Here is a 25,034-nt window from a genome sequence, read left to right on the forward strand (position 1 = left end):
GGCCTGTTGGAGCCCCAGTCCAGGCCAAAGTGACTTTCTGGGAACACTTATCCCCCAGTGAGAGGTGATCCCCAATTTTTCTGATCCCACTTTACTGGGTACCCCCATAGTACCTGTGCCACAGGGCCATACAACAATGCTCAATTTTATCAAGTGCATACTTTATGTAGGTCCTGTGCCATGCAGGCCTCCTTTGGTCCTCACAGATCCTCTCAGATGGACAGAACTTGTGAGGGAGGAGGTGAAGGGCAGAGGTCAAGCCATTGCTCCCAGAGCCAGGCTGCCTGAGTTCAGCTGGCTATGCCTCTCTTTAATGTTGGGCAGGCCATTAGGCTCTTTGAGGTCTTTGGGGTCCTCCTCCTGCTAGAAAGGGTGATGTTCATTGTACCCACTTCAGATGCCTGGTCCTAACACACACACAGTTCCTGGACAATCAGGCAGCATCAAGAGCAGGGAGCTCAGGCATGTGATCCAGACCTGTGTGGTCACCTGGATGCTGCACACCCTCTTGGCACTGCCTGAAACTCATGATGAGATGGGGGTAATGATCCACACCTGCTCCATTCACTTGTCCCCCATAAGTGCAGAGCAGGCCTTCCCTTGAGGGAGGGAGGCAGTGAGACTTGTGGCCCTGGGGTCCCCTGTACCCCAGCCTGATGCTTTGTTCTATATCTCTAGTTTGTTTCCTGCAAGAGACAGTCTCCCACTTTTTCTGGGTTTCAAGGTTCCTATCACATCCCCAGCTTGGCTACAGCCTTGGTGACATTTAGACATCCCAACTACAAAATACATTTTGGAGGGCCCCACCACTATCTCCCTGTAAAGCCTGTTCATGTGACGAAATGATTAGATAGACAGGAACCAGACCTGTAGGCCAAATTATACCTCCCAAAGTGAAAAGTTCCCCAAGGAAATTCCTCTACCCAGCCTCTGGGTTCATATCAAAGGCAATCTCTCTAACGTGGTGTCTATTTTCTTAGTCTTCGGTCTAGTTGCAGTCCCTTTTATCCACCTTGCAAAGCCCTTTCCATTCTGGGAGTTGACAAGATTCCCACCCTCAGCCTCACTTAGATGCGAATGTTTATGTGAAGTCACCATGTCCCTCGTCAGCTCTGGTCACCTGTTATTTTTGCCTACCTCACACTAGTACTCCCTCTTCAAAAAAGCTGTGCCCAAAACTTCTCTTGGCATCCTCTTCCCTATGCTCAGGCCATGGGGTTTGAGTGGGACTGACCTTGACCCTCAATTCCTAAGGTAGTCACATGACACAGATCTGGCTAAGCCAAGCATCTCATTCCCCCAGGGCACATGATTGGTTCACAGATGGTCACATGATTCAAGCCTAACCAATGAGATTTGATTCAAGGAAATTTTGCTAGGCAACCAGGGGGGAAACATCCCTCCCATTGAAGGAAATCCTGCCATTTTTGCAAACATGGCTGAATCTGGAGGAAATTATGCTAAGTGACATGAACCAGACGGAAAGGAAAATACTACAAAATACATGTTCTCACCTATATGTAGAATCTAAAAAGTCAAATACACAGAAACAGAAAATAGAAAGATGGTTATCAGGGGCAGGGAGGTAGGGGAAATGGGAAGATAGTCAAAGGGCACAAAGCTTTAGTTATGTAGAATGATGAGTTCTAGAGCATGGGACTATAGTTAGAAATGCTGTGTGGTATCCTAGAAATTTGCTGAGGGTAAATTTCAGGCATTTTCACCATGGACACAAAAAGGTAGGAGATGATGAGTGAGCTAAGTAACTTTACTGTAGTAGCCATCTCATGTATGGATTTTTCTGGCGACTCATTTCACATATACACAGATATGTAATGATAACCAATACTTCAGTCAAGCAGATTAACATATTAACATGACATGCCATTAATGAAAGGGTCACTCTTACATGGATATGACTTCACTGTCATCCTCCATTTTCCTCTCTGATTGGTAACCCCATTTATTTATATATTACATATAAAACAATTTTTATTTTAAAAATATTTCTTAAATGACTCAGTGGTCCAGCTGCTTATCTACCATGCCAGATGCTCTGGGTTCAATTCCTTGCACTGAAAATTTTTTTAATTAAAAAAAAATAATAATAAGGTTTTTTTTTTTTTTTTTTTAAGAAGCCTCTTTTTTTTTTTTCACTGAAATTGCCAGTTTCAAAGACATTGTCACCATGGAGCACCTGAGAGTTACTGTGCAGAAAAAGTCCACCTAAGAACAAACAGATTAATGGAAGCAGGGCTAAGAGCTGAAAAGAGAAATGAGCCATGAGGATATCTTTGAGCAACTAGATCCATCAAGGCCTGAAATCCATTATGCTCTAGACTTCACTCTTCTATGAACCAACAAATCCTCTCTTCTGTTCAAACCAGCTGAGTTGGTTTCCTGACATTTTTAATGGAGAGATTCATGACTAACCCACCACCATCTGTCACAGATGCTCTATGTGTATTAACTCCTTTATGGCAACAAGCCTGTGTAACGGGTTTCATTTAACATCAGGTTCATTAAGCCTGAAGAAGCTTAACTGACCTGGCTGAGGTTAGAAAGGGCAGAGTCAGGGACGGCAGGACTAATGTACCTCTTTGGAAAACCTGTTGGAAGTTGCAATTAACTTCTGCAGGGACCCAGATCACTAGTATGAGACCCACTCAGGAAGCAGCACCGGGGATATGGGGCTGACTCTCTGGATAGCTACATTAAAACAAGGACAGCAACAAGTCAAACCCATAACTTGCAATAGGTGTAAACTCATCTTCATCCCCATGGCTCCCCACAGCGTAAGGCATGACCTCCCCCTAATCCTGCTCAGGGATCGGGCTCAGGAGCCCTAGATTCCAGCCCTAGTTCAGCCCTATGGCCTTGAGAGTTGCTCTTTCCCTCAGTCTCAGTATCCACATCTATAAAATGGGAAGCTTGGATTGAGTGTTTCCCCAAGGTTTCTTCAGCTCTAACTTTTTGTGCCCTGATCTGTGAGACAGAAAAAAGTCATTGAAAGTTGTGCCAGTGACATGGACCCCACAACTTTCCTGCCAAGACAGAAGCACTCGGAAGGTGCTCAGCATTTGCCCAGAGCTTGGGGAATTTATGCTTGGGTCCCAGGAATGCTGCCCCATGGCTGATACAGAGACTTAGGGAACTCAGGAGGCTTCCCTGGCCCATCTATTCCAACCCCCCCCCCACACACACATCCAGGACCTGACACTGAAAAACAACGACATCTTAATCTTCACTAATGTTGAACTCAATTTTAACATTCCCTTTCATTTCGAATGCAGGCAGCAACCTCGGCCACATGAGCAGAACCTGGTCTTCATCACCGACAGCAACCACAGACATTTCCACACCCCACTGCAGGTGTGAAGTTGATTTCTCAAACTATCATTGACACCACGATCTCAAAGTTATAGTATTCATTAGACCTGATGCTGGATCTTGGTATTTAATGCAACCTTACAGTACTTCTATGTATCAATTTAATATTTTAATAACTGTTTTTTAACATCATTTGGGATGTTTTTGGAAGTCTGTGTATTAAATATATTTTTAAATACATTTAAAAAATAGACAAATCTGAGAAGGGGTCCAGACTGCTAAAGGGTCCAATGGCACCAAAACAAAGTTAAGAACCTCTGGATTTAGGTCTCTAATAGCTTCACCCAGGCTATTAGGATGCTGGGCCCCCTAGGGGGTAGGGAAGGAGGGAAGCCTGAGAGGAGAGTCCAATGTGATGCTCCAAGGAGGAAAGCTGGACCTGGTGAGAATACTGAGGAGTCATGCCTAGGAGTCAGCCTGCCCTCCGCGGGGTTGGAACTAGTCTGACCCTGATATTCCCTAGACTAAACCCATGGCAACTCCATCTGCTCAGGCTCTCCTCTCCAGCTCGGCAGGCTTTTCTTTTATTTTACATGGCACTTGCAGGCATCAGGCATTGTTGGATGTTCTGACATTGCCAGTGTGCTTTGGATGAAGTCCTGTTGCTAAGAAACAAATCCCAGAGGTATCTTTAAACACAGCTCCACAAAAGCACATTCCTCCTCACTCTACTCCACCGTCGTCTTTTCCTGGGCCACTTGGGTTATTCTAACAACTGCTCACCAAAGGCCACATTTTGAGCCTCAAGAAAATCCAAGTCCCATTCCAATTACCTGAACAGAGGAAACACTTTCCACACTGGGGTGATGGCTTAGGGCAGAAAGGACACTGTTGTAGTCAAAGCCACCAGCAAACATCAAGCAGGGGTGTGTGGGGTGGGGAGGGAGTAGAACAGGCCCAGCCTGGAGGACCAGAAGGGTCCTGATGTGCAGCAGGCCCCTGGAGGGACTGGTGAGTTGCTGCACTATCCTGCAGGCTGCTTTTAGTATCTCTAAGGACACTGACCTCACCATTCGCTGAAGAGGAGCTTCAAATTAAACACACTTCAAAACAAATGCAACCATTGACCAATTAAACACACTTTAAACCAAATTCAGCCCTGGAAGGCTCCAGTCTTCCTGGTGATTCTACCAGACCATTCAGGCCAGAGCTCTAGTAGGGGACCCTGCCCAAAGACAGACAAGGGCCAGGCAGCCAGGATTCTGCCTGAAGAGGTCACTCTGGTTCTTCGGCCAGCCTCTGGTTTTGAGAACCCCTTAGGCTGAGGAGTGTTCTTCAAATGGGGTGCTTGCCAGACAACGTAAGTTCCCCAGCCCCACCACACTCTTTGTTGGTCATTTTCCTTGCTGAGACCAAAATTCCTGACAATGATAATTTAGAGGAGGAAAAGGTTATTTTGATTCACAATTTCAAAGGTATAGTCCATGGTGGGCCAACTCCATTGCTCTTCGCCCAAGGTGAGGCAGCACATCATGGGGGCAGAGTATGGCAAAGGGAATCAGGACATGGTGCCTCAGGAAGCAGAGAGAGAGAGAGAAAATAAGGGGAGGGGGCCTTGGGGAAGAGGAACCTTTCCAGAACACATCCTCAGTGATCCATCTCCTCCCGCCACACTGCATCTGGCTACTGTTACCACCTAGCTAGTCCATTCAAGCCAGGACTGCCTGATTAGATTACAGTTCTCACAATGCAATCATTGTACCTCTGAATACTCCTGCATTCACACAGGAGCTCATACCCAAACCATAACACCTACTTATACTAAATCAGCCTCTCTGTGGGTGGGAGTTTTGCTAAGCTTCCCAGGGGATTCTGATGCACCCTGAGAACCACAGTTTAAGACCACATCAACCATGTCCCTGGCTTGTTAATTTTCTCTAAAATAACTGAGCACCTGCTACCAGGCTTGGAGGTACAGAGCTGAGTGAAGACCTGTCCTCCACTTGATGGGCTCAGTCTAGTGGGTCCACATGGCATCAGGGCTCTGAGAGCTAGACTGTGGCTTTAACACAGTGAAATCCCAAGGATAATAACAAAAATCCTATTTAATCCTATGTGCAAAGCTCTGTTCTTGGACTGTATATGGAATAACTCATTTCATCTTCGACCAAGTCTGATGAGATGGGTACTATCAGTATGCCCATTTTTCAGATGAAGAAACTTGGCACAGAGCAGTAAGTCACTCCCCCAAAGTCATACAGCCTAACATTGGCAGAGTGGGATCTAGGGAGTATTCTTTCAGCTAAAAAAGAAATGTATCCAAAAAACAAACAAAAAAGATCTTCAGGATTTGGGGAAGCACATGCATCTACACACACACACACACCCCAGCAGGGGCGGAGGTGCACTTCAGAGGGCAATGCCCCTGGGTGAAGCTCCCCACTGCATTTCACACCTTGGAAATCCAAACACGGGGGACTTGCTACTCCTCCCCACAGCTGGGCAGTGGCACTCAGAGTGGGCAGCAAGCAGTGTGGCATCAGCCAGTCCCAAGTGTGTGTTCCTTCCTCAATAAGCTCCTTTCCTCTCCTGGCCACCCACCAGCCCCAGCCAAGCTGCCTGCTACTGATGCTTTAAAAAAAATTTTTTTTTTTTTAATTAAATGTGTGTTGAGGAAAGAGGCTGGAGCTGCGCTGCTGCAGCGCTCTGGTTCCAACTTCCACCCTGGATGGGAGGGGAGCCACGTTCCTGTGGCTGTTGCTGCCAAATTCCTGCAGGCTATTTCTGAGCAAACAAAAATTGCCTGGGAAGTCCCCTGGGCAGCTCAGGCAGGCCCTGAACAAGTTGCCCCGCCCTGAGTTGGTAGCAGAGCTAGCTGGGGGAAGGCATGTCAGTGGGTCCCCAGAACTCAGGCAGGGGAGCCACTGCCTGCAAATATGCCCACCTTGTCACCTTGAACCCTTGGAGAAACCCACAGCCTGGAGCACCCTCAACTGAGATTTGTCCCTAGCTGCTCTAGAAGCACAGAATGTTGCCTGGCTCCTTCGTTCATCACTCTTTTTCAAAATCTGTGCTTAACAAATCTCAAGTGGAAGCAGCTGCCAGCTGTCGTTGCAGAGTCTGCAAAGTCTGGAGATGGGACAGTCCTTGGGCCTTTCCCTTGGTGTGAAGGATGAAACCATGCGTCTTGGGGCTGGTGCCCTGCATCTTTCTACCTCGTGCAAACTTCTGAACGTGCACTGATCTAGGCACAGAAGATACACATGCAAGTTCACATGAGCATACACGGGGCACCCACATGACCTCTCCTCTCATACTCACATTTGGCTTCCAAGCCATGGTGATCAGCACTTGGCCAGACACTGTCTGCCACCTCCTCTGGGCGGCCCCCTGTTCACATTTCCAAAAGTACATAAATAATGTCAGTTAACACAATGGCTTTCTAGTAATTCATAATTCCTTATGATTCATAATTCTGTATGATTCAAACCCTTGGCTAAACCCAGGTGCTCAATTAGGAAGTGCCTGTCACCAAATCCTGACCTACTTCCTAGAGAGCCCTGGGTGGGATCATGTGGACACACTTCCACTTTTGATTCTTTGTATATGTTATTTCTTTTCCAAAGTGGTTTTTAGTGATTAGAAAATTCTCTCTTATTTGCTCTGCCTCTCCCACCAACTCTTAGTATAGTTTGTTCCCTGGGAAATAAAGTTTAATGGTAAGCTCCTGTTTGTGAGCCAAAACAAATGCCTCACAACATTGATAAAAACAATGTCATTTAGTGCCATTGGGACCATCTACCTCTTCTTCTAATTAAATCTACCTTGCCTCACCCGTTGATATTCAAGATGAATATAAAAAGACTTCTTATTTAATGTTTTCTTGTTTTGCTTAACAGCTAATGAATGTTGTGTATTTACTTCCCATTATTTTCCATTGCTAATGTTCAGAATTTTAGCAGTATTGTACATTCAGTGAGACTTTTGCCTGAATCTGCTTGAAAGAGAAAAAAGGGCACTCAGACTCCTCACCACCCCTTGAAAGGCTGCAAGATATCTAGTCTGCAAAGGCTTTTTGAAACCAAGAGATTTGGGGAGAGACTGCAGGTCCATCTGACCTGGAGAGGACCATTGATTGACAGAGAACCCTGTACCTCACCGGGCTTCTTTTCAGGAACAGGCTGGTCTCCTTCTGAGTTGATCAGTTCACTTTCTAGAAGTCTCTTGTGTCACTAGCGGTGTTTGGAGACCCATGGCCCTGCCATAACATGAATTCTTGGAATTTATTTGCAGCATTTGAGGGAAGGAGCCATGAGGTGGCTGCCAAATTCACCACCTACTTTCCCCCCAACACTGCATATCAACCTCATCCTTCAATGTGCAAAAATCCCCACAAAAATCATGTTTATGGAAATTATATCGCCATGGCAACTGTAAAGGTCTCACAAGTATTTTTAAAATAGCAAATTAACAAAACCCACTTATAAAAACCTAAAATCTGTTCCTTTATGGGCATTAGTGAACACAGAGATTCTAACAAACACAAAATGTGTTTGATGGCAAAGAAATCAGTAAAAAAAAAAAAAAAAGAAAAGAAAAAGACTCCTGTCTGTGGATTAATTGAGGGAAGAGGGTTGAGTCTTTGAAAGCAAAGTTTGATTTTTCTAATAAGAGGTTGAACTTTGGATTTATGCTGGAAAATGACTCCAAGATCTTCTGGTGCAGAAAAATGTGGGTAAGACACCTGAACCACTGAAATACTAATTTCTTACTTTCTATTTTCACATCACTGATATTATTACCTTCCCCACTCTGCAAGACTATTCCATTTTTAACTCATAGGTTTTTAGCAGTTGCATAATCTTCTGCTGCTGTGATTTAGCCTGGCTGAATCTCTATTACAAACCTACTTCTCAGAAGTCTGCACACAAATCACACAGGGAGGAGGGGGGCACAGAATCAGAAGTACCAACCAGAACCTTTTTTGCTTTTAAAATATGTAATTGGTATGGCTATCAAAGGGGATCTTTTAAGCAGATGATGCGCTAATTTTTGGTGTCTTTTGTAAAATTTAAAATGCAATAGGCGTATTTTGATGACTCTTCTCATAACAAGGAATCATTGGGGGCTTTAACAATGCAAACAGTGGAGGTTCTTTTCGTGAGAGCAGGAAGAAAAATCAAACCATGCAACTGATGATTTCTTTCGTTAGTTGGTCTCAGGCTCCACGGGGGTGGGGGGGGACAGAAGGGAGGAGGGGGAGAAAAAGCAAAATGATAAATACAGGGAGTGGAGACTATGCTGGACTGACAGATGATTTACTTTCAACAGCTTTTCCCTGTGGCATGAAGAGCAAGGAGGAGTAGATGGTTAGGTCTAAACACAAGCAACAAACTAGGCTGATGTTGCATCTTCCAGAATGAGGGCTTCAAGAAAGAGCAGGAAATAGAATTCCTGGGGGGTACCAAAGCTTCTAGCCATCTGAGATGAGAAGGGGCAGAAGCCTGGATTATGCCACTGGGGAGTCCTCAGGACAAGAGGGGACAGACCAGAAATCTCTGAGCCACATTCCAGGGTCCAGAGCTATCCGAGGAAGAGCTGGGGGTGAGGAATCCCACCTGGCCCCTTCTCAAACTTCACCCACCTCTGGATTTGTCCCCTCCCCCAACCTACTTGGGACTATGGCATCTCCTCAGCTCCAAGAGCCATTTGTGGACTTCTGTGCTTTTCAGATGACAGCGCACTCTGGCTTCATGTACCAGGTGTTCCAGAGCTTCCAGGAAGACTATGTTTGAAACCGACTTTTTCAGGAAAACGAGAGGGAGGGGTGAGGGGTAGTCAGTGAGGTGCAAAGGCTGGAGGTTCATGATCTCACAGTCCACTGGGGGGTGCCAGAAACAATCTTCTCTGTGCCACAGGGGCTTCCAGCAGGAACCAAAGGCTTTCACCCTTGAAATGCTTGTGATTAGCAGCATCAGGAGACCATTGCCTTGCCTGGGCCTGAGCGTGGGCATCCAGAGGGAAGGGTGTGGTTGACTGAGTCTGGAGAGTGCTGGCACTGGGATATTGGTCGGGGCTGCAGAATGGAAGCCATGCTTATAGACAGGAAATGAGGAGGTCCAGGGAGCCAGTGATTCAAGTCATAGAAGTCAGCTCTTTGGGTCCAGAGCAGACCAGAAATGATAGATAACTGACAAGGAAGTGGGAGCCAACTAACCCAAGCTCCAGTTCTCTTTTCTTGCCCACCTCTTCAAGGACAAGACTTCTCACCTGTTCAATGGGATGGATCAGGATGTGGATCTCCATTTCCCATCAGCAGGAAAAGAAGCTAGAGCCTTCCTTCACACACTTCCTATGTCAAGGTGCATATAGCTCTGATTTTATTTCCTCAGCACAAACAAAGAAGCAAGAATAATAACCATTCTGTTTCAAATAAGCTCCAAGTAGAGCCAAGGTACAGACAAATGAACACTCTCAGGTGCAGTTCCGACAGTACTGGAGCTGGAAGCCAGGATTCCAGAATTCAATCCAAGGAGGCCACAGTCTCCTTGAGGAAAAGGCACACTTCCCAGTCCATGATCAGTCAGTAAGTATGGCAGGGATACTACTGGGTGCACTGCACTGGGCCACACTTTGGAGAAAGACGTGTGTAGTTGGTAGACCAGATAATCCTGAGGAGCAGATGCTTGATTTTAATGCATATTCTCTCCATCACCCTATCTCCCTTTAGAACGTTGACTATCTTCAGAACATAGGTGAATTGCCTTCAGATATATGTGAAGAATCACTTGCAATTCCCCTCATGAATGGTAGTAGTGCCAATGCCCCAAGGTCTGTGATGGTTGGTGGGGACCCCCTAAAATATGAAATGGGGGGATAGAAACAACCCTGTGGCAACATAATCATTCACTCACTCTCTCCCCTGTGTCTACGTTCGAGGAGGGCTTTGGTGAATGTCCAAGCATTTCCTGAGTACCTGCATACTGACACGGGGTAGACTCCGCTTTCAAGTCCTCAGGGGAACCCACATATGGAGTTTGCAATCATCCTGAGACATAAGCTCTATTGGGCTCAGATGAGAAATTTTTTTAAAAAAATAAGCCACACAGTAGTCCCAAGAGTGGGCCCAAGCAGTTGAGTATCTTGCCAGACCCCACAGATTTTCTGTTTGCTTTTTCTTTAGCCCAAATCAATTCCCAAGCACCAAGGCTCCTTTTCTCAGAATGTGTCAGTCTTAGAGTCCAGCCATTAGGAGTCAGACTTAAGGCTACCCAAGCCTTTTGGCCAAGGTCAACCTGGGAGCATGGATGAGTTGGGGTTGCTACCCTTTCTGCCTTGGGCCTCAGAACCCCAGCTGTTTAGTCCTAAGATGGTTATGTTTACTTTTTTCCCTTCTGAGTCAGGCCACAGGATGATTCCTGGAAGGATTCCACTTGCATGTTTCACCCACATGACCCCTCAGAGCAGCCAAGACTAGGGGGCAGCTCTCCCATGCCCAGTCTTGGTATGCATGGCACAGATATTGGTTGGTGGTTTGAAGTGGTTTCTTTGAGGTCTGTGAATGGTTCTTGGACCCCAACTGAGATGTCAAAAAGAGGAATAACTAAGAAAATACAGACTTCTCCAAAATAGCTTTGTAGCATTGGGATATGCTCCAGCTCTGGCTGAAGCACTCAGATTCCTGGCTGGCCCCAAAGGAAGGCTACAAACACAGCCTGTTAGACCCCATGGGCCACTGAAGGGAATCCAACCGTGTGCTCTGGCCTTGGCCTCCTGGGAAGCTAATTTCAGTTATAATCAAGCATATGCTGATGGAGCCGAGGAACACCTCAGATTCCCAAATGGCTGCAGTAAACTTGTTGCGCCCTTAGGGTTTTAATGATAGGGGTCCAAAATTTCCTTTGGAGACCTTGGCCTTGCAAATTAATGCCTCCTTGTGCCATATCTTTCTTCCTGTAGCCTCCCAGATGGCTCATGATTTAGTTAGAGCTGGTAGACCTTAAGTGAAAGAAGATGTGACTGACTTAGGGTACAGTAATTTGGATTTCTGGGCAATTACTATGTCATGAGTATTTAGTTTGGCTTTTAGTTGCCTATATTTTTAAGTTTTTTTATTTTAAAATAATTTCAAGCTTGGCAAAAAATTTGCAAGAATCATGCAGAGAAATGTCTACTCTTCAGATTATCAGTTTCTTTTCTTTTTTAATACATATATATATATATATATATATATATATATATTAGATGGACACAATACCTTTATTTTATTTATTTATTTTTATGTGGTGCTGAGGATTGAACCCAGTGCCTCACACATGTGAGGCAGGTACTCTACCACTGAGCCACAAACTCAGCCCCAGATTATCAGTTTCTAACATTTCACTACATTTTCCACAACATTCTCTCTCTTTATTTATATTCTCTCCCCTCCCCAAACCATTTGTGAATAAGTTGCTGACATGATGACCCTTTATTCCTTAATACTTCAGTGTGTATTTCCTGTTGAGGATTGTTTTAATATGTGAACAAAAAAGGAGGTTAACAGATCTGTTTGTTTACTTTCACCTTTCCTTTTCATTGTATTTAATAATTCTCTTCAAGATAATGTAAATTGTTAAAAAAATTGTTTTCTTTTAGTGCCTTCTGGAATGTTACATAATTTTTTCTTTAGCCATTATTGCCAGAATTCCTATCTAAGATATTCTTTTATATGTTTACAGTATAGTTATTAAACTCAGGAAGCTTCATATTAATAAAATACTTTATGTAAGCTCCACGTGGTGGCGCACACCTGTAATCCCAGCTATTCAGGAGGCTGAGGCAGGAGAATCCCAAGTACAAAGCACCTCAGCAAAAGTGAGGTGCTAAGCAACTCAGTGAGACCCTGTCTCTAAATAAAGTACAAAATAGGGCTGGGGATGTGGGTCAGTGATTGAGTGCCCCTAAATTCAATCCCTGGCACCTCCACAAAGTGTTTTTTATTTAGATTAGGTAAAAATGAGTCCATAGTCCAATCTTATCAATTGTCGCAGGAATGCCCTTCTTAGTATCCTCTTCCCCTTCCCACAGGTTCCAATTCAAAATCATGTTTTTGTAGATAGTTGTTTGAAGACTACAGGACAAGCTTTTTGTAGAATGTCCCTCAATTTGGGTTTGCCTGCTGTTTTCACATGAATAAGTTCAAGTTATTACCACTGGCGGGAACACTAAAAAATTGATGTGTCCCTCTCAGGATATCACATCAGGAGGCAGAAGACATCTGTCTGTCCATTATCGATGATGTTAATTTTTAATGACTTTATTGAGATATCATTCACATATCCTAAAATTCATTCCATTCAATAATTCTGTGGCTTTTAGTATACTCAGAGTTTTGCGACCATCACCATTATCGACGTTAGAACATCTAGAATGTTTTCATCACCCAAGACAGTGGCAGTCACTCCTCATCCTCCCACCCCAGGACCATTCCCCAGCAACTGCTTTCTGTCTTTCTGGATTTGCCCATTGTGGACATTTCATATCAATAAAATCACATAGTATGTGGGTTGTGTGATGGGCTTCTTTCATGTAGCATGATTTTTTTTTTCAAGGCTTAGGGCATCTAAATTTTGTTCACCCAGTCAAGGTGCCAATGGTCTCTCCACTCTGATTTTCCCCCTTGCAAGTTATAAGTATTCCAATGAGAGATCTTTTAAAATAATACAAATAAATATCCTGTTCCTCAAAAACCTCTTCCCCTAGATTTACATTTGATGGTTAGAGCCCTTAATTATTAAGAAGAATTGCTAAGATTGGTCACCTCCATCATTCCCCTGACACCTATCTATCATTAATGACATGACTTTAAATAATTATGGCTTGTGGGCCTATTCAGTTACATCATAACTGCTCCAGTGAGTCTCCAACAGAGCAGGCTGCCTGTCCCAGAGATATAACAGTTCAAACCTCTGCTCTGGTCCATGTTCCTGCCCTGAGGGATTAGGGCACCAAGGACTCCTCAGAGACATGCATGCTGTCATACAATATGCTCCCTGCCACCCCTATCCTGTGTGGAGCCCTGAGGATCCTGACTCTACTTCCTTCTAAGATAGGCAAGCTAAGAAGAGACATGGAAGCTGTGCCACTTGAGTAAGATAGCACTGGGCTAAAGGAGCAAGGACCTTATGTGAGTCAGCTTTCTGTTGTATGATAAAATACCTGAAAAAATTAACTTAAAAGTAGGAAAGGTTAATTTTGGTTCACAGCTTCGGAGGTTTCAGGCCATGGCTGGTTGGCTCAGTTGTTTGGGAGCCTGTGCTGAGGCAGCACATCATGATGGGAAACATGCGTGGGGCAAAGCTGCTCACTTCATGGTGGCCAGAAAGCCAAGAGGGAGGAAGGTACCAGGGTCCCAATATCCCCTTCTAGGTCATGCCCCCAATAACCTAACTTCCTCCCCTTGGGCTCCTTCTCTGAAAGGTTCCATCACCAAACCTTGAACACTTAGGCCTTTGGAGGATGCTTCGATACAATAGCAGATCTGCTCTTGACTCCATTGTTCCAACTAATAGAATGTATATGTATCTTCAGTTTAACAAATACTCGCTGGAAGAGCAGCAGGTGCTATGAGAGGTAGAAGATAAGTAAACCACAGCATTCACCCTGAAGGAGAGGATTTCACACAAGAGGATTAAGGCAACCACAAAAGAACCAGAATTTAAGACAGAGCAAGAGAAATGTCCATTCTAAGTGACTCGATCTTTCCAGGAAGGAGGAGCCCACCTCACTGGAGTGGTGAAGAGGGCATTTGAAGAGGGCTACATAGGAGTTAGACTGTGATGGCGGGGAAGGTATTCCAGGCAGGAAGTAGGGCAGGAGCAACATGCATAAATAAATAAAGGGAGGGAAGATACAGGTGACATTCACTAGACCCTGAGGGGTCCAATGTGGAATAGGAACTTAGTTCAATGGACAGTGGGGAGCTACTGAAGAGCTCAGAATAGAAGGCAATGATCAGAGCTGAGATATGAACAGAGATGTGCTTCATCTGCTAACATAGAAATTCTATTGGCATGGTAAGGTAATACCACAGCCACCCCCAGGTACAACCTGGGAAGTTCCATTTCCATCTAATGGCTATTGGAGAATCTGTCAGCAATTTGCCCCAAGAGTGACATTTCACAGACCAGCGCTCCACCCCTGACCAGAACCAGAGAGTCCATTTTTTCCCAGAGAAAGTGGCTGCCTTCCCATGGTCACACCTGCCATCCAACTGATGCCACTGGCACCAGGCTATTCCATTTCCATTGAGAGAATGTCCCAAGGGAGTGTTTTACAAAGATGCTTCTTTGTAAAACATCATAGGCCTAAAGTGTTCCCTGGCCTCTGGACTCTTTTGGTCTACCTGGAGCATCAAGGTGGGCCTCCTCTTCTGAGATGGGGATCCTGCCCCTGTAGAACTCTGAAAGAGCAAGGCTATGGGTCTCCAACCAACCCCTCTTCCTCAAGAGCACCTGTTCTAAGGAGTTCTTGTTGCAGGAAGCTTATGAGGTTCTGAAAGAGAAGTGGTCAAATAGTGAGATTGCAATGAGGGCTGTGGAATGAGCAAAAAGCTGCAAACTTACTAAAGACCACCCAGTTGTACAATTTGAAAGAGAGACTTGTGATTCAGCTTTGGTGACCCATGCCTGCAATCCCAGAGGCTGGGGAGGCTGAGGCAAGAGGATCTCAAGTCCCAGGCCAGCCTCATCAACTTAGGGAGGACCTAAGCAACTTAGCGAGACCCTGTGTCAAAATAAAATAAAAAAAGGAATGAGGATGTAGCTCAGTGGTAGAGCACCTCCCCCATCCTGTTTCAATCCCCAAAACTGAGAGAGAGAGAGAGAGAGAGAGAGAGAAATAGGCAGACAGACAGAGACAGACTTGTGTGGTATAGTAAATATTTACACATAAATATTTATCTAGAATAAATATAATTTCTAAAATCTAGTATAGTAAATATTTCTCAATAGCATTTATTGTGATGGGGAGAGGCTAGGGCAGTAAGGAGAAGGTCCTGGTGGCCAGCTCTGACCTGTCCACAATCCTCCCCAGATTTTTATTTACTCTGGAACATGCAATTAATTCAGCAAATATGAATTGACCCTCTACATCAAACCAGGCAGGAAGGCCAGGGTACGGGGGTAACTGCAGGTGAGATTCTGGGGAAGACCCTGGAATAAATGGGAGATCCCTTTTCTTGTCTGTAAATTGAAGAGGGTTCAAGAGGCCCTAAAGTTCCTTGGCCTTAGGAAAGTTGGATCATTTTCTTTTTGTTGAAGTTTTTGGAATGTTCTTCACCAGCAAAGTCAAACTATTCTTGGCCTCAGGGTCAAACTTCTCAGTCAACAGAACTGGTCAAGAGCTTGGCTAAACAGAGGACCCTGGAGAGAACTTCCACACATTTAGGTTCAAGGACAGCCCTAGTATCATGTCTTTTTAGTTGGTTCAGAAAAGTGACTTTTTTCCCAAAGTAATTCAAGACCTTTCATAAAATAAAGACATAGTTAATCCCCATGTTCTGCCTTTCAATTCGGAAAATATTGTCCCCTTATCAGCTTTCCCCTAGCATGGCTTTGAGAAAATGTACTCAGCCTACGCCAGGGAGGGTTGGCACTCCATTCTCAAGGAAAAAAGTCTCTTGCTGAAAATGAACCCGCCACCCCACACTGCCCCAAGTGACAGGGTTTCAAGATTAGGTGAGTACGTGTCTTGAGGCTATGGGGAAAAAATCAAGAACTGTCCTCTAATTTTTATAGTAAAATAACTATTGGTAAAGCCTATGGGGACATTTCTGTACCCCACTAAACATACACACTGATTCAACACAGCAATATCCCTACAACCTTTTAACAATTTATAAAGTTACCCTCAAAGACACATCCCTTGCGTAGGTCCAGGGTTTGAAGAGGATCATGTAGAAACCTTCCACTTAGTGTGTTAAACCCAACCTAGAGAATGTGGGCTCTTGCCCTTCACTCCAATGTGTCAGGTGTGTGATGTTGATCAGGTGCTATAGTTTGGATTTTGAATGAGTCCCAAAAACTAAAGTTAAAGGCTTCATCTCCAGGATGGCACTATTGGGAGGTGCTGTGGACCTTTAGGAGATGGGGCCTGTGGGAGAACCATAGGTGATTGGGGACATGCCTTCAAAGAGCACAGTGGGACCTTCTTCTCCCCCCCTTTTGATTCCTGGCAGTGAAGTGAATGCTTTTGCTCTGCCATATGCTCCTGCTTGCCACAGGCTCAAAGAAATGGGACCGATCAATCACAGACTGAAATCTCCAAAACCATGAGAAAAAATTAACCTTTCCTCTCTTCTCTTTATAAGTTAATTATCTCACTTGTTTTGTTATAGAAATAGAAAACTGACTAACAAAGATGCCAGAAGGAACTCCAGGTCTTAGCTCTTTCAGACGTGTGGGACCAAGAAGCTGAAAAAGGTGGAAGTGCTTGTTGCACAGCACATCCGTCCGCTGGTGTCACCCTGAGAAAGACTCCAGAAATGATCTTGGGAATAAAGGCAATTTTGCAACTGTCAATTGACGTGAATGCTAATTTATAATGATAACACTTTACAACCATGGAGTGTTTTGCAGTTAACAGAGCATAATGACCTTGTGAGGCATCTAAGCAGAGATTATTATTTCCATTTTTACAACAGAGGAACAGAGGGTCAGACAGAATAAGCGACCTGCTCACAGTCATGCTACTGAGAAATCAGAATGAGCCTGAAGCCTCCTCCTCCTGGCTCACCTCCCTTTTCATGAGGCTTTGTGGCATCATGAATCTGACACAGAACTGCAATCATTTAGTTCAGTGTCCTTCAGGTCACTCTGTTCAGCCTGTTGCTCATTTCCAAAGTATCCAAGTTTGCTAGGAAAGCATCCCCTCACTGCTGCAGATTGAATTGCATGGGCCCCAGGCAAACTGAATTGCATGCTCCCTGAAAGCACAAACCCCCATCTGTGTTCATGAGTCTGCTTTCCCATTAGCCTGTCAGCTCCTGGAAGTCAGGGATTCATCTTCTTTGACTGCACCCCAGCTCCAGCCACAGACCTGGCATATAGTAGGAGCACAAAGCACGTCTAGAGAGAGAGAAATGCTGCTGAAGTCATTCTCCTTTGCTGAGCAGGCTGTCTACATTTCATTGAAATAAAACATACATCTCTTACTGACCACATCCATTCCCACTCACATCTCAGAAGAAATGCAAATTTTGTTTACACATCCACTTGAAATTACACAGGTCCAAATTGAGATGTGCTGCAAGTAGATAAAACATGCTGGATTTTGAGAACTCATTACACAAAAATGGAAGCACAAAATATCCCATCAATGATCTTGTGCTGTATATTGAAATGATAACACTTTGGATATATTACCTTAAGTCAAATAAGTTAATTTTGCCTAAGGTTAATTTTGCCTGTTCTTTTTTACTTTTCATAATATAAGTGCTAGAAAATTTAAAATTCCATGTGTGATTTAGATTATTATTTCTATTGGAAGATTCTGGTCTATGGTAGTACAGAGTTTTACTCTGAGTGACATGGGAATCGTGAGGATTTGGGGTCAAAAGTGACATGATATGACTCACTTTTGTTTTATGAAGATCACTCTGGTTGATATGGTGAGGACAGACTGTAAGGGACATCAATAAATGCAAACAGACCATTTAAGAAGCTATTGAAATAATTCAGAAGATGGAGGCTTGAGCCAGAGTGGTAAGAAGTGGTCAGATAATTAATAGAATTTGAAAGCAGAGCCAAGAGTGTTTCCTCACAGATTGGGTATAGGGTGTGAGAAAAAGAGGACTCAAGGGCGAGAGCCAGTTTTTGTTCCAAGTCAATGGAAGGATGCCATTTTACTGAGATGAAGAAAGTTGAAGGAGAGGCAGATTTGGGGAAGAAGACCAAGAGTTTGGCCAAGTCTAGGATATCTTTGGTTTCTAAGAGGAGATGTGAAGAAGACAGTTGGATATAAGACAGTTGGAGTTCAAGGTAGAGGGCTGAGCTGAGGATCTGAATTTAGGAGGCATCATCATGAGATGGCAATTTAAAGCCCAGAGATTGGTCAAGGTCATCAAGGGAGTAAGTATGGGTAGAAAAGAGAAGATCAAAGTCAACAAGATGGTGTGCTGGGGAATTTCCAAGTTAAGAAGAGCAAGAGAAACAGAGAAGGAGCCACAAGATATAAGGAAACAGAAGCCAAGTGAAGAAATCATTTTAAGGAGCAAGAACTCCACACTACCTAGAGGGCCAAGAAGAGGAAGGCAGAGAATTGACCACAGCCTTTAGCAACTTGGAAGAAATTGGTGACCCTCACAAATGCAGTACAGCTGAGTGATAGGGGTAGAACATAAATAGAGAGGATTCACAAGAAACAGAGAGGAAACTGGAGACAACAGAGAAGACTTACAGGGAATTTTGCTCTTGGGGGGGACAAATAAATGCGCAATGACCAAAGAGGGGGTGCAAGCTCAAGAAAGACTATTTTTAAAAGATGAGAGATAATTTAAGCAGGTATATATGCTTTGAGGAATGAGCCAGTAGACAGAGGAAAATCAATGATGCCAATACAGTGGTAATTCTGCAGTTTCTCTCTAATCTCCAGTGTGCTTATCTTACTCTTTCATATTTCATCAACTTGAAGCATCACTTACTGAATTTATGCTATGACACTTAAGAGTTAGCTTGCCTACACCACACTTTATCTCCATGTTACTCTCATTCCAACTTTGTTCCAGCACATCACTATTGTTCCATGGCCCCAATTTTACCAGTGCAGTTTATTCACCAATCACTTTGGTACTATTTATTTCTTAATTTGTCAATTATACCCAATATCACTTGATTCCCCACTTTATATGAAGTGGTTATTCATGTCTCTACACTAACTCTACATATTAGTCAGCTTTGGCACATAATTCTGGGACAGTAACAATGCTAACAACAAAATCTCAGCAACTCAAGCTGATTTCTCATTTACATGGCCTGTTATACCCTGTTTCTGATGTGTTGGGAACCAGGTGGAAACATAGTACCCCTATGAGACCTGCCATTATTCTTGCAAAAGGAGAAAGAACAATGGCAGAATCTAACAATGCTTCTTACAGTGTCAGTTCAGTGTGTCCTATGCCACTTCTATTCCTACTTCATAGGCCAAAGCAAGTCACATGGGAAGTCTGCTATCAATGAGCAAGGAAGGAAGTATTCTCTCCCTACAAGAGGCAGCCAAGCCATATGGCATCAGGTGGGAATGCGCAATCATCCCCTTTCAGGGAGAACAGTGAATGATTGGGAACAATAATTTTACTCTCTCACAATTCTACTTCTCTCCTCTTTCATTCTCCAACTTCTGCAAGCTGTGTTTTTCATTTTACATTGTCAAGGTGGGAAATCTTTATATGCTCCTTTGTAGCTATTCTTAAGGAGTCTTCAGTGGTTTGCTGTTGGCTTTAGAAATTGAAAAGCACTGAGCAGCATTTATATCATTATGACTAAGCAAATGTTCTTGACTGCAGAGTAAAAGAGCCCATATCCTGTACCACTGTTCCAATGACATAGACCTATGCATTTAAGAATCTATCTTAAATTCTACCACTTACTGCAAATCAGGCCACATTTTGGACTGCTTCATGTTTGAGTTATGCCTTTCATAAAAATGTTTTTTCTGTTTTCCTGAAGTTTATGACTACCTTTCCTTTTTCCCTTTGTCAGAAGAAACATATGCCTTGTGTATCATAGCCCTAATATTTTCCTAATCCTTCCTCACTTTAATTATTGTTTGGCACCTTCCTATTATTTTTTGAAACCTATAACCTTCTGATCTCTTTGGGCAGTTTGCTTCACCTTGGGATCTTAATGATTTTGCATAGCTTTTTATCTTTATTGCCTTATGGGTTTTGCTTTCTTTCTGTTTCTTATTGAAATCTTGATTTCTCGCAGTGTCCCAATAATAGTCTCTATTATATGGACTATTACCATCTCATGTCATCCTCAGAGAACCTCTTTCCTGGAGCCTACCATCCTTCCACTGTAATAAAAACTCACTGCCCTTTAGGTTAATTTCATCTTGGGGTGGCTCTTTATGGCTGCCAGAAGTAGGGTTGAGAGGAGGCAAACCTGCTTGGTCCATGCATCCTCAGGCCTACTTCACTTATAGATAAAAGAAAGGCATTGGACCAGATGATCTCTAACGCCTGCTCCAGGAGTATAATTCTGTCAACGTGTATTCATTTATAGCAAACTGTTTCAAGGAGAAATTTAAAATAGTTGCTGCTCTCGAGGAATTTACAATCTATGTAGCTAGGCAAAGAATGAACTCTCAGAACAGTAACACAAGGTCATCAATACAAAAGATGCCACAAGGTAGGCATGATTAATCATCTGTTTGAGTCTCAGGCCTAAAGGAAAGAGACATAGAAGCTGAGCCAGCCTATGGTGCTCTTACTAGAGAAACAAGACTTTAATGGTGTCAACGAGTAAGCAGTGTATTAGGGATAGATTAAATGTTTGTGTAATATTGAACAGTAGATTAATGGCCAGCATCAGTGTGATGGAGTGGTTAATGGTCGGTCTTCCTTCCCACTTTCCCTGTCCCTATCTGAGTCATCAACATTTTTGTCTTTCCAAATCACAATAGATATAATTTTTAAATATGGAAGCACAGTTATAATCCTTCACTGACAAATTCTATGACCATTTGGGGGCATAGCAATTAATTTTCATTACATGCATGAAAAATGGCATATATACATCTACACCTTCTATTGGACATGAAGATACTGGCAATGATCTTAATCAGCAGAATTTCAATAAGCAGGGCTGGGGATCACTCTCTCACAATAGTCCATTTTAAGAAATTGTTTGTCATGTTCTAATGAGGAGTCAGATGATCATAAATTACCTCTCCTTCCCATGCACTTCTCAGGAGAGGAAACATCTCTTATGGTATGAACATGATAAGCACTGTTGCTTGGATAGAGAAGAATCTGGGGAATTTTAAGGATGGGGCTTCTCCAAGGTCCTGAAGACTAGGTAGACCTGAGATACCTACATCAGAGAAAAAAAAAAAAAAAGCCTATTCTCTCATCCAGTTGGCAAACAAGGAGAGGACTTTTAAGGAAGGAAGTTTCTAGAAAAATGAAGGAATCTTTGGGTCAGTGGTCTACATAGTTCCCAGGGAGTGGGACTGTAGTGAGGATGGCAGATAGGTAGATTTCCTCAGAAGGTTCTAACCCACCACTACTTCTGGAAGGTGCTCTCTCCAACCCTCAGGAACAATTAATTGCTGCTAAAATACTCTGTTCCCTGCCCCCATAGCACTCAGCAAAGTTTTATCAATGTTCCTTAACAGTCCAGGACATCTTGACTGATTCATTGATTCTCATATACCCCATTGCCTGGCATTTGGTGGATGTCTGTGTTGACCCAATGAATGAGTGAACACATTGAAAGGAGCAGCATTTCATCAAAGAGCAGAAACAGCATGGATGTTCAGTTGTCACTGGATATTCCAATAAGGCAAGAGGATTTGGAGAAGATCTGGGCTAAGGAGAGGAATACCAAGAGCTGGGGCCAATTCAAACCATTCCTAGGCAGAGGTAGTTGGGGTGAGGGGGGCAGGAGAGGGAGGCAAAACAAAACAAAACACCAACTACCTGCAAGATTTGCATGATCTGTTGAGGTCTCCCCACTACAGGTGGAGAGTTGAGCAGAAAGAACAGAAGTGATTAGAAGCAATGCAGCCACTGCTACAGCAACCCCCACCTGCAGATGGGAACAGGGCTCAGCTCTGCAGAAGAGCAAAAATAGCAGGATAGACCCACCATCTCTGGTCATGTTCCTATGTACCTGACCCTGGGCTTTAGGTAATCACATTTCATCCTCCCAACAATCTGGAGAGACAGGTGTCCCTGACTTACAGATAAGAAACACTACCAAGGGTCAGGGAGCTCACATTCTTTGTGGACAGGAGACAGGACCTGTGCACCCAAGAAACTATACTGTAGCAAAATGGGGACGGGAAGAATGCCTGGGTTAAGTCACTGGAAATTCAAAAGTCTTTACACCCATGTCTCACCTGTTTCATTACTTTTGCAGTTTGCTTATTTTTCCCCTTTATTTTCTCCTGGCTTCTGAGAAAGTTGTGTGTGTACACGCACCACATGTGTATGTTTAATTAAAATCCCATGGGATTCTGATCTAACAAAGCCAACTGTGAAGGAACTGAAGCTGGATGCTGGGAGTACGTGTCAGAGTTGAGTTGAATGGATCCTGTCATTGAAGCTAGACTAAGGGTAGAAAAGGTACCTAGCCAGTGAAACCCAGCTGGGCATGCAAGGTGCATGGATGGGCAGCTGCTATCTCCTGTGGCAGGTCTCCCACAGGGGTGGTTCCCTGGGCAACAGGAACTTTTGCAACCACTCCCATCTGGCACCAATGCATTTGTTTCCTCAAAAGCCTATAGGGTGGCATTTACTTCACCACTTTAAAAAAAAAAAAAAGTAGAAACCAGATGCTTATGATCTTTACATTCTCCAGAGAGATGACAGGAGGTCTCTTTTTACTCTAGCAGGTAGAAATTTTTGACACAACTAAATTAGCATCAGCTTGCCTCCTGACAGTCTCTAAAGTACAAGAAGGGCTGGTCTGATGACACCGAATCGGGTCAAGGGGACGCAGTCAGGTTGCTGAAGGCATGTCTGAAGAGGGAAGCCCAACTAAAGACTACTCAATTTTCTGCTCAGGCAACACAGACCCCTGGGGCACATATACAAATATGTGACAAGGGGAAAATGAACAGGTCCTCTGTGGGTGGGCATGTCCTTGGTGACCACTGCCATGAGGTCCCTTCAAGCTGACTAAGGGCAAGGCCGTGAGAAAGGCCAAAGTAAAACACAAAACCACTTGGAGCTGACCTCTGCTCTTGGGAACTCGCACCCTTGTGCTGGCAACTGGCTAGCCGGAAAGGGGCAGGCTTTCTCCCGAGGTGAAAGCAATAGGTGTCAGCCTCTCCCCGCCACCCCCAGCACCAGTGAGAGGGGTCACATCTCTGCACACAAGATCAGTGGCTAGTGGTCAAGTTGGAGGTGGGGGAGGAGGTATAGGCAGAGATTTGGGGTTAAGGGAAGGAGTGTCAGGGAAAAGGCTCATTCTCTACCTCTACTCATCCTGTATCACTACCTCTGTGATGGACCTCTGTTTTTAATATTTAGAATATCAATGTCACCAGAGCCCCTCCAGGCAGCCTGAATCCAACACAAACTTACATGGGCACGCTCTCCGCTTGCTGTGGATCACCTTTGGCCAGCCAGATACAGTCCAAACCCACAGGCATCCAAACTAATAAAATCGCCCACCATCCTCTTGGCGCCCTGCGGGGGTGCTGGCACTCGGGATGGAGGTGGAAGAGACTGGTTAAAGAGCTCTCTCTCCGCGAACGCAGAGGGGGTTGCAGAGTGACCCCTATACACTGCTTGCCTCCACTTCCCCTAGATCCACCAACTCCTCAAAAGCCACCAAGTAAGCTCCAGAGGCCCTCCTGCTCTGGCATCACTCTCCAGGAAGGAATGGGCTTGCATAATATTTAGAATATCGATGACACCAGGGCCCTGCCAGGCAGCCAGACGGATTGCTAAATGGGTGCGCACAACGGAAAGGAGGGGCAGAATTCCCGACGCCTGGACAGGAGCCTAGCCCGGAGCCCTGGGTGCCGTCGGGGCCACCGCCCGCGATCTCCAACGTTCCTCACAAAGTTTCTAGCTCTTCCAAGCCCAGTCACCTCGCCTGTGGATTGGAGACCTGGGAATGACACCTCTCCTGCGGAGTGCCCCCTCTCCTGCGGAGTGCCCATTCCACACTCTTTTGCCACCTGCTAGCGGACACTGGGAGCACCGACTGGCGAGCGCCAGCGCAGCAGTTGCAGTCGGTGGGCGCCGCCGGAGTGTCTCCAGCTGCGCCCAGCCCCTTTCCCACCCGCCCTCCTGAGGCTGGCCCCGGGTCTCAGGGGTCACAGCTACCAAGTCTTACCCAGTCCTGGCACGAAAGTGTTGAGGAACAGGCAGATGACGGCCACCGGGAAGGGCATGTAGGGGATGGCGGCGCGCAGAGGGCCCTTCTTCTCGCGGACCTGAACCACCACCCCGCTCGACGAGGACGCCCCCCGGGGGTCTGCCGCTGCCACTGCCGCAGCCGCTGCTGCCGTCTCGGCGTCTTTATGCGAGGACTCCATGGCCAGGCACGCTTTCCGGGAGCCGGGCTACCGATGCCCGGGATGCCGCCCAGCGCACAGGAACAGGCGACCGCCGGCTTCGGGCTCCGTGTGCCGCGCGACTCCCGGAGAATTCCGCCCTCCCGCGTCCCCACACGCCTGGCCCTCTGCAGCTCGCTCTGCCGCGCTCCACACCCCCGGCGGAGGGCGGGGAGGGCAGCATGACACTCTGTGACAGCGCTCCGACGCCCCTCCCTGCTGGGTCCCAACCCCGCCCCCCTTTTAACCCCTCTCCCCCCACCAAACACATCACTCAAAAGGAATGAAAAATCAGGGCGAAGAGAAGAAAGTAGAAGAGGAACGCAAAGACAGCTGGCTGTCCACGTGGGATGAACACACCTCGCCCTCCCCGGACAGGTGAACCCCAAATCTCGCCCAAGGAACAGCACGAACTAGGCGTGCATGCTAAG

General features: G+C 45.1%; 1 protein-coding gene across 1 annotated transcript in view; it reads right to left on the reverse strand.

Annotated features, from left to right (window-relative positions):
• The window catches only part of Stum (stum, mechanosensory transduction mediator homolog), a 65,022-nt gene extending 40,324 nt beyond the window's left edge, over positions 1-24,698 (reverse strand). The window contains exon 1 of the mRNA XM_026405768.2: positions 24,384-24,698. Coding sequence (XP_026261553.1) covers positions 24,384-24,585 — 202 coding nt within the window. The 5' untranslated portion in view covers positions 24,586-24,698. The remainder of the gene's footprint in view (positions 1-24,383) is intronic.
• Positions 24,699-25,034: the final 336 nt, after the last annotated feature.

This window comes from Urocitellus parryii, chromosome 9, assembly GCF_045843805.1.
Source record: "Urocitellus parryii isolate mUroPar1 chromosome 9, mUroPar1.hap1, whole genome shotgun sequence".
Lineage (NCBI taxonomy): Eukaryota > Metazoa > Chordata > Mammalia > Rodentia > Sciuridae > Urocitellus > Urocitellus parryii.